This window comes from Triticum aestivum, chromosome 5D, assembly GCF_018294505.1.
Source record: "Triticum aestivum cultivar Chinese Spring chromosome 5D, IWGSC CS RefSeq v2.1, whole genome shotgun sequence".
Taxonomy (NCBI): Eukaryota; Viridiplantae; Streptophyta; class Magnoliopsida; order Poales; family Poaceae; genus Triticum; species Triticum aestivum.
This window is the reverse complement of record NC_057808.1, coordinates 256,178,573-256,193,320: the sequence shown is the minus strand read 5'-3', so window position 1 is coordinate 256,193,320 and position 14,748 is coordinate 256,178,573. Positions and strand designations below refer to the sequence as shown.

At 44.0% G+C, this 14,748-nt stretch overlaps 1 protein-coding gene across 3 annotated transcripts; it reads left to right on the top strand.

Moving 5' to 3' along the window:
* Positions 1–1,366: 1,366 nt before the first annotated feature.
* Positions 1,367–9,933, top strand: LOC123120571 (phototropin-1A). Of its 3 annotated transcripts, none has more exons than XM_044540577.1 (23): positions 1,367–1,770; positions 3,480–3,969; positions 4,057–4,239; positions 4,326–4,417; positions 4,542–4,815; positions 4,901–5,114; positions 5,216–5,286; positions 5,504–5,610; positions 5,791–5,840; positions 5,943–6,026; positions 6,461–6,520; positions 6,621–6,710; positions 6,988–7,064; positions 7,189–7,273; positions 7,400–7,480; positions 7,819–7,922; positions 8,084–8,133; positions 8,390–8,496; positions 8,683–8,805; positions 8,931–8,982; positions 9,060–9,172; positions 9,275–9,415; positions 9,612–9,933. In XM_044540577.1, the coding sequence occupies exons 1-23, from the start codon at positions 1,758–1,760 to the stop codon at positions 9,714–9,716; spliced, it is 2,766 nt and encodes a 921-aa protein (XP_044396512.1). In that variant the 5' UTR covers positions 1,367–1,757; the 3' UTR covers positions 9,717–9,933. The 3 variants fall into 3 exon arrangements, with proteins under 3 accessions (XP_044396512.1, XP_044396511.1, XP_044396513.1); XM_044540576.1 differs by lacking the exon at positions 1,367–1,770 and adding an exon at positions 2,887–3,281; XM_044540578.1 differs by lacking the exon at positions 1,367–1,770 and adding an exon at positions 3,369–3,385.
* Positions 9,934–14,748: the final 4,815 nt, after the last annotated feature.

The window sequence follows — 14,748 nt, the reverse complement described above, 5'->3', positions numbered from 1 at the left end:
ACTTTGGGGTTATCTCGCTATTCAAGATGTTTTTCCTTCTTCGCTGCAATATAAGTGATATGTACGAGCAATGGGTTTGACTCACTATCTTCCTTAGAGTTCTACCTGGCATCAGAGATATCACTCTGAAAGAGAAATAAGGAGACAGATAACAGGTTTCACACATATATAAGCAACTGGTCAGTTTTTGAAAATATGCCCTAGAGGCAATAATAAAATTGTTATTATCATATTTCCTTGTTCTTGACAAATGTTTACTCTCCAATCTCCATGCTATAATTGTATTGAACGGAAACTCAAATACATGCATGGATGCATAAATGGACACCGTGTCCCTAATGAGCTCTACTAGACTAGCTCGTTGATTAAAGATGGTTAAAATTCCCTAACCATAGACATGAGTTGTATTTAATAACGGGATCACATCATTAGGAGAATTATGTGATGGATAGACGCAATCATAAGCTTAACATCTGGTCGTGTCACTTAGTTTAATTGTTAAGACACGTGTCGGTATCATTCCTAGGCTGACACATGAGACACATCAATTGTGTAAATTGGTGTGTGACAATCCTGGTTTATTCAGCTCTGCATTTTTTACTATAGACAACGAGAGATCCTAGATCTGGGCTTCACGGGCTGCCCTTTTGGTCCGTCCGCTCGAAAATAGAGCTAGAAGTGGAGCCGCTTGGTGGACGTCCAGTCATCGTGTAACCGCTTGTATGACACCGTGGATGGGGCTCTTTTACCCCCCCCCCCCCACCGCCTAATGCATGATATGCACGCTCGTGCGTATTTAAAAAAAAAAGTTACTCTTCATTTAAAAAAACATAATACAGACGCAGATGGTCACATGCATACACATCATTACATCCACCGCCAGTCCACCGCCACACACGCCTCATGATTGATGGGCAAGTCATACCACTGAAAGAGTAGCGTCGAAAAGATTGAAATAAATTCAGAAAAATACGATCACCCCATGTCAAATCTAGATCTTAAACCTCGTCGGTCAAGTTCCATCGAAAGAAACCTAGGTGTCCCAGCTATGCTCATTCACTCTGCCTATTCTTGCATCGGTCGACCATCGAAGACGATGGATGGACAGAGTGTGGAACGAAGCATGGTCCGATCGAGATTGGCCGCGACGAATCCGCCAAAACAAAGCGACAGCGACGGGCGTGGATGCTTCACCTCCTTGCTCCTGTCTCCTTCCCAAGCCATATGGATCCACCTGTAGCCAAGATAAGGGAGCGTGGGATACTAGCCCGTACGTGCTACGTGGACAGACTGGAACCCGGGCCCCAGCCCCGTCGTCGTCTCCCTCGGCTGAACAACTAGCCCATGACGGCAGCAGGGCAGTAGCAGTAGCGGTACCGGTGCCGGTGCCCCCCCAATTCCTTCCTCCCTCCGCGACCATGCCGCGCGGTCTTCTGAGCGGGCATATACTGTGCAGATCGCTTCTCGCAACTTGGCGCGCGCATGCATGCTAACGTTGTTCACGCACCTCGGCGCGCCGCTGTAGCTAGCTAGCTACTCCTAGTTAATTTGCTGCTGCCTCAGCTGCTCTGCTTCCAACCTCTTTGAGCAGCCTTCTTCTTCCTCGTAGCTGATCCCAGTGCCAATATAGAAATACAAGGGGATGAAGAGCTGACGACTTAGTACCACGTTTTGGTTTCTCGGATCACGCGTGCCGCTTTAAGGTCGGATCCCGAGGAAGGGGAGGGAAGGAGTACTGGTGAAGCTTCGTGCTGACGATGGCTTCCAAAGGTGCCCGCCGTAACCATTTCTCTGCTGCTTCATCATTCTTCTTCAGATTCTGAGTCGAGTGTCAGACTGTCAGCTAGTCTAACTCAAATTCGGCGTCGGTAAATTTGAACTGAGGCCGTAGAACTTGGCGCAGTTGCTCCCATGAGTAGTTTATTTCAGCTAATTAATTTTGCATTGACCCTAAATTACGTACTAAGCTCAGGCTGTTCAGGTGTGCACGCGGTTGAGAATCCATTGATTCACTCACCACGATCACTCTCAGCCACAAGTATCAATCACTCTTCTGATTAGTATTTCAGTCACGGTGTAGTGTACCTACACAGCCTTGCCGTTAACTACTCGGACTGAATTAATGGATTGATAGCCTTGTTGTACCTACACAAGCTAGCTGCGGACTAACAATTCGTGCTGAATTAATTGATCTACCAATTCGTGCCGGATAAAAAAAAAGAGTAGAGCAGGCCTACTATGCATAGTTTAGTGGCCTTTATGTGAGTTACATAGCAGAAATACACTTGGGCAGTAACTAGAACTCAAGGAATGAGTGGATTCAGGTAGATCAACCAAAAGTGGAAATGCAACACTAGCTGCCTGATTAGGTGTGATGCCCTGAGGCTGAGGGTGAGGAAAGGAGGAGGAGGAAGACGCATGTATGTGCATGTGTATGTGTATGTGTATGTGTATGTGTGGTGGCAGGAAATTCCGTTCCGTGAATCGATCTTGCTTGCCTCCATTGGGTTGGCTGGATGGATGAGCATGATATTCTGTGTGGATGAGACAGGACACTTGGCCTGGAGTGTCCCTTATAGTTGGCCCAGCCCGGCTGGTGGATGCAGTGCTGTGCTTTCTCCTCTCTTCATCGTCACTTTCAACTTTCACCTGACTTGCACTCAACTTGCTGATGGTGCCAGTACTAACATTTCACATTAGAGTACGTAGAGACAAACAGTAGCTAATTAATCGCACTCCGACTTGCACCTGCAGCCGACATGCGTCGCGCTCACTCTAGCTAGCTACAGAAAATATCTTGTCAACCACTGGGATGGGGCTGGGATCCCATGGTCCGGGAATAAAGCGGTGTAGATCGATCGACATGCATAGAGAATCCAGTTAACTTTTTCTGTGGTAGCAAGCATGATGCCGCCCTTTTCAACTCAACCACCAGTCCTACTCCTGCCCACGGGAGGAACAAGTGCCGGATTTGGTTCTCGGGCCAGTAGTATGTGGAAATACTCCAGTATGTAGTACGACAGGCACCAAGAAACAGTTAGCACGCTCTACAGTGCTCCAGCTGACTGATTTGATAGAGAAACGCACCAAGAAGATCATTCATGCTGCGAAATGCTAGTGCTGCTGGGTGCTGGGTGCTGGCAGCTGCAGATTGGATTAGACCTTAATTAACTAGTACTGGCTTGCTACTGTGTCTGATTCAGTTGGTGATAATTCAGAAGCCCACGAATCCATCCATCCATCGGTCGATTTCTGAATGATCAGTCCGCAGCATCCTAAATGTATGATAAACAGTTTCCGCTGCAGCCTTTAGTTGTATGATATGATCAACGGTTTTCAGGGGCAAAATTCTTCTTCAATTTCTGTCGAATTGCTAGCTTGACATGTAGTCTTCTTCCCCCTTTTTCTTTTCGACTTGCTAGCTTGATATAGTGGAGTATGCTACCTAGATAGCTGATGGTAAGTGGTGGTGGTGGCAGGTGCAGGAGGCGGCGGCGGCCATGATGAGGAGCCTCCTCAGCGGCCGAAGCAGCAGCTGCCGCGCGACTCCCGCGGCTCGCTCGAGGTCTTCAACCCCTCCTCTGCGGCCGAGCCCCCCGCCGCGTTCCGCCCCGCCGCCTCGCCGTTCCGCCAGGACGACGACGACAACATCGAGGATGTCGACAGGGCGACGCAGCGGGCGGCGGAGTGGGGCCTCGTGCTCCAGACCAACGAGCACACGGGCCGGCCGCAGGGCGTCTCCGCCCGCAGCTCCGGGGGCGGCTCCGCCCGCAGCAGCTCCGACGACAAGGCCGTCGCCGGCGCCGGCATCCCCCGGGTGTCGGAGGAGCTCCGGGCGGCGCTCTCGGCGTTCCAGCAGACGTTCGTCGTGTCGGACGCCAGCCGCCCCGGCCACCCCATCATGTACGCCAGCGCCGGCTTCTTCAACATGACCGGCTACACCTCCAAGGAGGTCGTCGGAAGGAACTGGTATCAAATCCACCATCCATCCCTTTCAATTTATCGTCCTTCACGAAATCGATGGATTTGAATGTGGCAATTGTATGTGCTGTGCAGCCGCTTCCTCCAAGGCTCCGGCACCGACCCGGCGGAGATCGCAAAGATCAGGCAGGCTCTAGCCGACGGATCAAACTACTGCGGCCGTGTCCTCAACTACAAGAAGGATGGCACGGCATTCTGGAACCTCCTGACCATTGCCCCCATCAAGGATGAGGATGGCAGGGTCCTCAAGTTCATAGGGTCACCTCCCTTGCCCTTCTCTTCTTTCCCCTTGCATGAGTGCCACGAATTAGACATATATCTTACCATTCCTGCTGCTGTTCCAGGATGCAAGTGGAAGTGAGTAAATACACTGAAGGGAACAAGGACACTGTTGTTCGTCCAAATGGACTGCCAGAGTCACTCATCAAATATGATGGTACTACTACTGTATTTATTTAGCTTGTTTTTTCTTAAAAAAAAGATTGCTACTAGCTAGCAGATCTTGTTATTTTCAGAAATTAAACTGGTTCCATATTGAAGAGAAAAACATATGTCTGCAGCCAGGCAGAAGGACCAGGCCCGTAGCTCAGTGTCTGAGCTTCTGTTGGCTCTCAAGAACCCACGGTCATTGTCAGAATCAAGTAATAGCACCTTCAAAAGAAAGTCACAGGAATCAGTAGGCGTGTTAACGGGTGATGGTACTGGCAAGAGGAGCTCAGAGAGTGGATCTCGACGTACCTCACGCACTGGAGCAAGAAGCTCACTGCAGAAGATCAGCGAAGTACCTGAAGGAGGCAATAAAACTAGAAAATCGGGTCTGTTTTCACTTATGGGGTAAGCTCGTTGATACAAAGTCAAAGGGTAGAATTTCAGCATCTCATTGCATGTTCCTGTTGTCTTATTCAATCTGTATGTGCAGTTTACTTGGTATGGGCCATGGAAATGTGGAAAAGAACATGCTGAAACCAAGAGATGAAGATCCGCTACTTGACAGTGATGATGAAAGACCTGAGAGCTTTGATGATGAGCTAAGGAGGAAAGAAATGAGAAGGGGTATAGACTTGGCTACTACACTTGAACGTATCGAGAAGAACTTTGTCATTACTGACCCAAGGTTGCCAGATAATCCTATTGTAAGATTCATCAGGGACCTCCTGTACCTCCACTCATCTTTTCATTCATATAGATATTATTTATTCTTGAATGAGCGTTAATTTTTCTATCGGTGTTTCAGATATTTGCATCCGATAGTTTCTTGCAATTGACTGAATATAGCCGTGAAGAAATATTGGGAAGAAACTGCAGGTGAATGATGATATCACCTTACACATTTATTACGCAATTTCACTTGCATGGTTTTCTAATCTTTAGCAAGTTTTACCTCTTTGTATATTAACGGTTACACAGTTTAGTAAAAATCCTGATATTGAATCTCTATTGCTCTGCATATTTGTAGATTGGTATATGCTAGTGTTTCATGCAAAAGACTTATGCGTCACTTTCCTGTTGGTCCTCCTCGCAGGTTTCTCCAAGGTCCTGAAACTGATCGTGATACAGTGAGGAAAATTAGAGATGCCATAGATAACCAAACAGAGGTCACTGTTCAGTTGATTAATTATACAAAGAGTGGTATGTTACTCTTCACATGCTTTTCGTGTCCGTGCCATGCAAGAGTATAATGCAATTTCTGTTCAATACTGCTGTTCGCCGAAATGTTTGGCTGAGAAAAAAATATTTTTGTGTTTAAATATATCCCTTAATGGTAAACAATCCAGCTAAATTACTTATTGCCGTTTATCACTTCTACAGGTAAAAAGTTCTGGAACCTCTTTCACTTGCAGCCTATGCGTGATCAGAAGGTACTATAACTATGGACATCATATGGGAAATATTATCCAACTTACTCTATACAATGGAGTCTGCATCTAATTTGAGATGCATCAATTTTGACTGTTGATCAGGGAGATGTCCAGTATTTTATTGGGGTTCAGTTGGATGGAACTGAGCATGTCCGAGATGCTGCCGAGAAAGAGGGTGTCATGCTGGTTTGTATCCATTTTAATTAAATCTAGATTATTTATGCATGCATATATGCTATGAAAAGTAACAAAAGTAGATATATGGGTCTTCATTCTTCAATAGCTATGATTTTACCAGCGCCAAGAATTTACTTGCAAAATTTTGTTAACATCAACCGGCATCACATAATAATGTAATATGATACACCATGGGTAGTCAACTCTAATGCTAGTAAACTTGTGGATTGTTATGCATATGGCATGTTAGTCTTCGAGTCAACATTCTATTCTGTCAAATGCACAAAACATGTTTTTTTAGAAGATGTACAAAACATGTTATGGCAATTTTCTTTAATGGATTTATGTTATTTTTGTGTGGATAAGCCAACTTGACCACTTAATGTTCTATTGACCTTAAATTTTAAATTCGTCAGAACTAACCTGAGTTGTTCATGTTACAGATTAAGAAAACTGCAGAAAATATTGACGAGGCTGCAAAGGAACTTCCAGATGCTAATTTGGTAAGATAAAACCATTATTCCAGCACTTCATCAAATTAGTATAATTTAATGATCAAACAAGTATATGCGTGGAGTTCTGACAGTCATCCATTGCTTTCAGAGGCCGGAGGACTTATGGGCCAACCATTCAAAAGTAGTTTTGCCAAAGCCACATATGAAGGATTCTGCGTCATGGAGAGCCATCCAAAAAGTATGATATAGTTTACCAAACTGCTTTATGCATGTCATTTTAAAGTCACTGGATGAAACTATCGTTATAAAAAGAAACTAGAGATTTGGGTGCCTCTCGTTTTGTTCATGGAAATATATACCTACTTCCACCCATGCATTCTGCTTAAGAATTCAGTCCATTACAGAACAGTGATTATATGTCTAATGTAGGAGTATTCTATATTGTCAAAACCAGGGGATCGTTGGAGACGTACATTTGGCATTTCATTGTGATGATCGTGTTACTTCTTCTGTAGGTTTGTGAGGGTGGAGAAAACATTGATCTGAAACATTTCAGGCCTGTAAAACCTTTGGGGTCTGGTGACACTGGAAGGTAAATCCTATCATACTTTTTTTGAAACAGAATTAACTTAAATCTGTATAGTAGCACTGCTTGAGTTCTGTTGCCATCAGAAGTTTTAAATAGTAAACTATGTACATTATTGTTGAAATTGTAGTGTGCACTTGGTGGAGTTGCTAAACACAGGTGAATACTTTGCCATGAAAGCGATGGATAAAAGTGTCATGCTTAATCGCAATAAGGTTTGATTCTTTTTTCACCTTTTGAAATGATAACAACATTAATTATCATAGGAAAATGTAGTTCACTTGTATAGTTCTACTTATGCTCATTGTTTCATTTTTCTGATAACATTATAATGTCTCTAGGTCCATAGAGCTACTGCTGAACGACAAATCCTTGATATGTTGGACCACCCATTCCTTCCAACATTGTATGCATCATTTCAGGTCTGTTCATCAATATAAGGAAGCAAATTTATTATAGATCACAGTGTACTTGTTCATGTGTAATCATCTTGATGAGTAAGCTTGTCTAGTCGCTAACATTTAACATAGGTCCAAGTTTGAATATAAATTTAAGCTCATTTGAGAAGAAACACACTAGGCTCAAGTTTTTACTTTGTTTAAACCCTACCATAGCAGCCCTGGCTCGCAATCCAATGGCCTTCTATCATGTTTTGGAGAGAGGGCGGGGATGGGGTTAGAAAGAGGTTGTCTTCATTGACGCCATGACTTTTCATGTTCTACAATCGAGTGACATTTTTGTTTCTGCTTAAATATTGCAGACAAAGACACATATATGTCTCATTACAGATTACTACCCTGGCGGGGAGCTCTTTCTGCTCCTAGATAGGCAACCTCTGAAGGTTTTGCGGGAAGATGCAGTCAGGTCATAATTCAAGCTGTTTATTATTCTTAGATCTGGTCGGGTGATTTCTGACATAAGATACTGATCACAGTCACAGGCGTGTCACTCCATTGTTTTGGGGTTTTGTCCACTCTAGATGTTGTACAAGAGGCAGTATTTAACATTTTTCATGATTGGAACAGGTTCTATGCAGCTGAAGTTGTCATTGCACTTGAATACTTGCATTGTCAAGGTATAACCCCCCCCCCCCCAATATACCAATGAAACTCCCTTTGATTACATCACAGCATTGTTAATGGCAATTATGTCCACCTTTCAAATGCATATGCCTTCAGTAAGGAGTTAGCTGTTGCAGCGTATTTTCTGTAAGGCCTTAAAAGCAATGTTTCCTTACCCGAATAAAAAAGAGCTGGCATAATACAAGTTGGGATTTCTACTGCTTATAAGGTGTCATGTTTACCCTTGTTTAATATTATTTATATCCTCAGGTATAATCTACCGAGACTTGAAGCCAGAGAATATCTTACTTCATAGAGACGGGCACATATCCCTGACAGACTTTGATTTATCTTGCCTGACATCTTGCAGACCGCAGGTAAAAAGACACTAAATTTGATTTGAAAAAAAATTAACTTAATTTTGAAGCTCTTTCTCTTTCAATAAATAAATCATAAACACGCATATAGTTTTTATGTATTGCTGGCCCTAAAAAGGGAAGGTTGACTTCAGTATATTCATAGGTTATGTGAGGTGAAGTAATTATCTGTTCCTGTTTTGGTAGGTCTTTCTTCCAGAAGAAGGTAATAAGAAAAGTAGGAGGAAAAGCAGGAGTTCACCCATATTTTTTGCGGAACCTATGCGAGCATCCAATTCATTTGTTGGTACAGAGGAGTACATCGCACCTGTATGTACTTTCTCTTGGTTTTTTTGTTTATTCTGCACAGTGTTTGCAACATATCTTGTTTCCCTGTATTTTTGTGTGTGCATAATGTAGAGTATTTAATTCTGATACTGGTCCTTGTGTTGCAGGAAATTATTACCGGAGCTGGCCATACAAGTGCTGTTGATTGGTGGGCGCTAGGTACATACCTCCTCCACTAACTATGCAGTTTCTTTGTAGTTATACGCTAATTCTAATGAAGTCATTTGATGATGCAGGGATTCTTCTGTATGAAATGCTGTATGGTTACACACCCTTCAGAGGTAAAACCAGGCAAAGAACCTTTGCCAACATCCTACACAAGGACATCAGATTTCCCGCGAGCGTATCGGTACGGTAATTTAGAAAGCAGCCAGCATATATTCCTATATTTTCTGAAGAAAATTTTGGTTGACACGGAAAGTTTACTCGGTTGTCCGTGGGTGCTGAGCAGGTGAGCCTCCCAGCGAGGCAGCTGATCTACAGGTTGCTGCACCGGGATCCTGCGAATAGAATGGGATCGTATGAGGGATCGAACGAGATAAAACAACACCCGTTCTTCCGCGGCATCAACTGGGCTCTTGTGCGCGGCACGGTAATGAACGCTTAAGCCTAGCTACCTACCAATACCAAGCATTTGTGATCTTCTTCTAAAGATGAAATGGGACACAGATGTTTTATGCATGTTCGATAGAAGAAAACCAAAAACGAAATTTGTTCAGTCTTAATTAGCTAGCTAAATAATGGTTGGGTGACTGATTTGTTTTGTGTGTGGAACTGGCGTGGTGCAGGCTCCTCCAAAGATGGACGCTCCACTGTTTTCGGACGACGTGGGCAAGGGAATGGGCGATGCTGCTGCTACCGCTGCTGCTGATAATCACACCGACATGTTCTGAACGAAGAAGGTGGATGGACAGACAGAGATGCCAAAGATGTATCTTGGCCGCGCTAGCTCAATCATGCGTGTTTTGCTGGCTGTTTTTGCTGTTCGTACTCGTACTTAGGACGGTAGGAGATGGAATAAGCGCTGGAGTTGTTGAGCGCAACGTAGTAATCCTGTATCGGGATCATATTAAATAAGCAATTAAGATGCATATATGCATGTTAGAAATATGAGCAATTTACCGAATGATTTTATTAACAGAAATACTAGATAAAGCACGACTTGTATAGCAGTGATAAAATAAGCCATGCGATTTGACAAAGAGAAGGTAAACATCATCTTCATATATGAACTGTAACTAAACATATCTAGAGCAGACAATATAGCATGTTGCATATATGAAATAGAGCATAACATATCTAGGGCAAACACTAGAACAAGGAACTGTAGCAGGGCCTCTAAGAGGAAGAACACGTACGGGACAGCAGCAGCAGAAGCGCTGGACTTGGGGTCGGTGTTCTTGCTAGCCATGTCGTCGAAGAGGTTGTCGACGTCGGGGAAGAAGTCGTCGTCAGAGTACAGGGCGTCCGTGACGAAGAAGTCAGTAGTCGCGCGAAGCGCTCCCTAAAAACCTTATCGCCCTTCTCCCGTATAGGACTCAAAGAGGTGCGGTTTCGGAGGCCTACTGTCCCGACTCGCGGTGCACGCCGCAAGCCGGGATGAGGAAGACAGCAGTAGTTCAGAGATTGGAACCGGTGGCGAGAGGAAGAAGAAGTACTGGTGCATCTCTCTGAGAGGAGAGACCTCCCTTTTATAGGCGCAAGAGAAGGAGGTGAGAGGCTGCGCCGGGAGCTGAAGGGAACGAGGGAGACGAAACGAACAGGTAGCAGCTAAAGGGGGCAGCGTTCGTATTCAATATCCACTACAGCAAAAACTTTCCAGCTCCCGAGTAACCTTTCGTATACCTATAGTGTGTGGCAAAAATTTAGACATCCGCTCATTCCCGCAACCCGCGGCGCGTCGTGACGAGGCGAGGCGTCGCGAGGCAGGCGGCGGAGGAGGAGCGCGCGTGGATGTCCCTCTTGTTCTCATGCTCATACATGTGGGGAAAGAACCTCCCTTATAAAGAGGTCCAACTCCCTCTAAACTAGCAATGTGGGACTAAACTTTAGTAGTGCCCCTTGCCTTGCACGAATGGGCTAAGTGGGCCTTTAGGATTTATTTAGGAATTTCTGAAATAGTTATTGGGCTGTCCCAAAATAGACTAAATTCCAGCAATCCCCCACCAGATCCCAGAGGCACACAAAAATTTGCCTTTGATTCCAAAACACTGTTTTATATACCGGTACTGCAGTGGAGACTGTTAAGTTGAACTTCCACCTAGAACTCTATGCTACACTAGTAAGCAACTTGAACAATGGACTGGGCCTTGAACTGCAAGTTTTCTGCGAATCTAGCTTCACACAAAGCCTTGACCGATACTAGGCTACCGTGGGTCTTCCCCGCGGGTGGAGCTTATGTGTCATACTCCGTGGCCTTTCATGAGTTTACTAGAGAGAACCCTACTCTCATAGATTGCGACGTTTGACAATCAGACTCATATAGGTGTGTTCTTCAAAAGATGTTCTGCAGGACAGTATCTCTGCTTAAATGAGCCACTTAGAACACATTAAGATATACATCAACGTGCCATGCAGATTTAGGAGAGTATTGCATCTTCATGGAGTGGTATAGTTAACAGTAAGGATACTCTCCTCTCAGTTGACCAACAGCTTGTCTTCCACATCTAATTCACGGGATCTCCGATCACATAGACTAGGTTACCACTGTGAACAACTCATATTGTGGGTCTCATACCCATCTGCCTCGATGCATTATCTATCACATTACGTGATAGACCCTTAGTAAAAGGATCTGCCAGATTTTTAGACGTTTGGATATAATCCAATGTAATAACTCCGGAGTTTTTCATTTTCCTGACAGACTTTAACCTTCTCTGAACGTGTCTTGATGACTTCATGTTATCCTTTGAGCTGCTCACTTTTGTGATCACAGTTTGATTGTCGCAGTTCATAAGGATACTCGGTACAGGTTTCTCAACAACCGGTAAGTCATTCAAGAGCCGACGAAGCCAATCTGCTTCGATCGTAGCTGTATCTAGTGCTGTGAGTTATGCTTCCATTGTTGACCTCGTTAAGATGGTCTGCTTGCAAGACTTCCAAGAAACAGCTCCACCTCCATGAGTGAATACATATCCGCTCGTGGCCTTTATCTCATCAGCATCTGAGGTCCAGTTTGAGTCACTATACCCTTCAAGCACCTTTGGGTGCCCAGTGTAGTGGATTCCATAATTCGCAGTGCCTTTCAAATAACGCAAAACTCTCTCTAGAGCTTTCCAATGCACATCTCCTAGTTTTGACAAACCGACTCAGTTTGCTAACAACAAAAGAGATGTCAGGTCTTGTAGCACTGGCTAAGTACATAAGCGAGCCAATAATCTGAGAATACTTCAATTGATCTCTAGCAATTCTTCGATTCTTTCGAAGCAACACGCTAGCATCATATGGTGTTGGAGAGGGCTTGCAGTCACTATAGCCAAAGCGAATCAAGATCTTTTCCACATAGTGAGATTGAAGCAATGTAATCCCACCATCATCGTCTCTCAACAACTTGATGTTCAGAATGACATCAGCCACTCCTAAATCCTTCATCTCAAAACAGCGAGATAGGAAATCCTTGACCTCCTTAATAACATTCAGATTTGTTCCGAAAATCAGTATGTCATCAACATACAAGCAAAGGATAACTCCCTCGCCCCCACCATGGCGATAGTACACACATTTGTCAGCTTCGTTCACAACAAAGCCTGCAACTATTAAAGTTCTTTCAAACTTCTCATGCCACTGTTTGGGTGCTTGCTTGAGTCCATACAAAGACTTCAACAACTTGCACACTTTCCCTTCCTGACCATCTAGTACAAACCCATCTGGTTGTTCCATATAAATTTCCTCGTCCAACTCTCCATTTAGGAAAGCAGTCTTAACATCCATTTGATGAACGAGAAGACCATGTGAGGCAGCTAGTGAAAGTAGAACTCGAATAGTGGTTAGTCGAGCCACAGGTGAGTAAGTATCAAAGAAGTCTTCACCTTCCTTTTGGGTATAACCCTTAGCCACGAGCCGAGCCTTGTATTTTTCAATAGTACCATCAGGCCTAAGCTTCTTCTTGAATACCCATTTGCATCCTATAGGTTTGCACCCATAAGGACGACCAGTTATCTCCCAAGTTTCATTCGCCAAGATGGAATCCATCTCGCTACGAACCGCTTCCTTCCAGTAGTCAGCATCTTCAGATGCATAGGCCTCTGAAATAGAACTGGGAGTATCATCTATGAGATACACAAGAAAATCATCACCAAAGGACTTTGCAGTCCTCTGTCTCTTGCTCCTAGTAGGAACTTTATTGTTCTCCTCCACAGGATTTTCAAAGTGTTCCATCGAAATGGCAGGTTCGATAGTTGTAACTGGTTCCTGATTCGATGAACTAGGCATCTCCTGATTAGATGAGGTAGCCATATCCTTCATTGGAAAGATATCTTCAAAGAAAGTCGCATCATTCGACTCCATGATCGTACCGACATGCATGTCAGATACCTCAGATTTTACAACCAAGAATCTATAACCAATGCTATGAAAAGCATATCCCAGGAAAACACAATCCACGGTCTTTGGTCCAAGCTTGCGCTTCTTTGGAATTGGCACATTGACTTTCTCCAAACAACCCCAGGTTCGTAGATAAGAGAGTTTTACTCTTTTCTTCTCACATTCCTCGAATGGAGTTATCTCTTTATTCTTTGTGGGAACTCGGTTTAGGACATGACATGCAGTCAATATCGCCTCCCCCCACCATGCCTTGGAGAGATCCGGTGTGTCTAACATGGCGTTAACTAAATATTTTAGAGTACGGTTCTTTCTTTCGGTCACCCCATTTGACTGAGGTGAATAGGGAGGCGTCCTCTCATGGATTATACCATGTTCCGCACAAAAAGCATCAAATTCATTGGAAAAATACTCTCCACCACGGTCGGACCTAAGCCTCTTGATTTTCCGATCAAGTTGGTTTTCCACTTCAGCTTTATAGATCTTGAAAAAGTTCAAAGCCTCATCCTTAGATTTCAGAAGATACACACGGCAGTATCTAGTGGAGACGTCAATTAACGTCATGAAATATTTCTTTCCACCTTTTTTCAAAACACCATTCATTTCACATAGATCTGAATGTATGAGTTCTAGTGGCGCAAGATTTCTCGTTTCCGCAGTCACGTGAGACTTACGAGGTTGCTTAGCTTGCACACACACTTGACACTTAGATCCCTTGACAGTGGTGAAACTAGGGATTAAGTTCAACTTCGCTAGTCGCAACATGCAACCAAAGTTAACATGACAAAGACGTGAATGCCACACATTTGATTCACTATTGTTGCAAATATGATTAACAACTTTATTGCAAACGTCTGATAAGGATAAACGAAACAGGGCTCCTGACTCATAGCCTTTGCCAACAAAGGTTCCATACTTGGATATTACAAATTTATTCGACTCAAAGACAAGCTTATAGCCATCTCTACACAGAAGAGATCCGCTAACAAGATTTTTATTGATGGAGGGGACATAATGCACGTTCTTCAGCCGCACGATCTTCCCCGAAGTAAACTTCAGATCAACCGTGCCAACACCATGAACAGAAGCACTTGAACCATTGCCCATCAGCACGGTTGAAGTCCCTGCGGTCTGATTAGACGAAAACATGGAAATATCACCGCATACATGCACATTAGCACCCGTGTCAATCAACCAATCAGGAGAATGACATACTGAAAGAATAGTGGGAAATATACCATACCCAACATCCTTCATGTCAGTGTCTCCAATGACAACATTAGTAGTCTTGCCGCCTTTCCCAGGATGACGCTTGTCATAGCAATTAGGGCAACTAGGAGCCCAATGATCAGGATCCACACACACATGACAAACACCTTTCTTCTT

What these genes read in the sequence shown, in the direction of transcription:
- LOC123120571 (XM_044540576.1), top strand. Translation starts at nt 3,257, where the DNA reads ATGATCAGTCCGCAGCATCCTAAAT. An exon ending in TGAATACTTGCATTGTCAAG is followed by an intron (nt 8,134 to 8,389) that starts GTATAACCCCCC and finishes TTATATCCTCAG; the next exon opens with GTATAATCTACCGAGACTTG. An exon ending in TGTTGATTGGTGGGCGCTAG is followed by an intron (nt 8,983 to 9,059) that starts GTACATACCTCC and finishes TTGATGATGCAG; the next exon opens with GGATTCTTCTGTATGAAATG.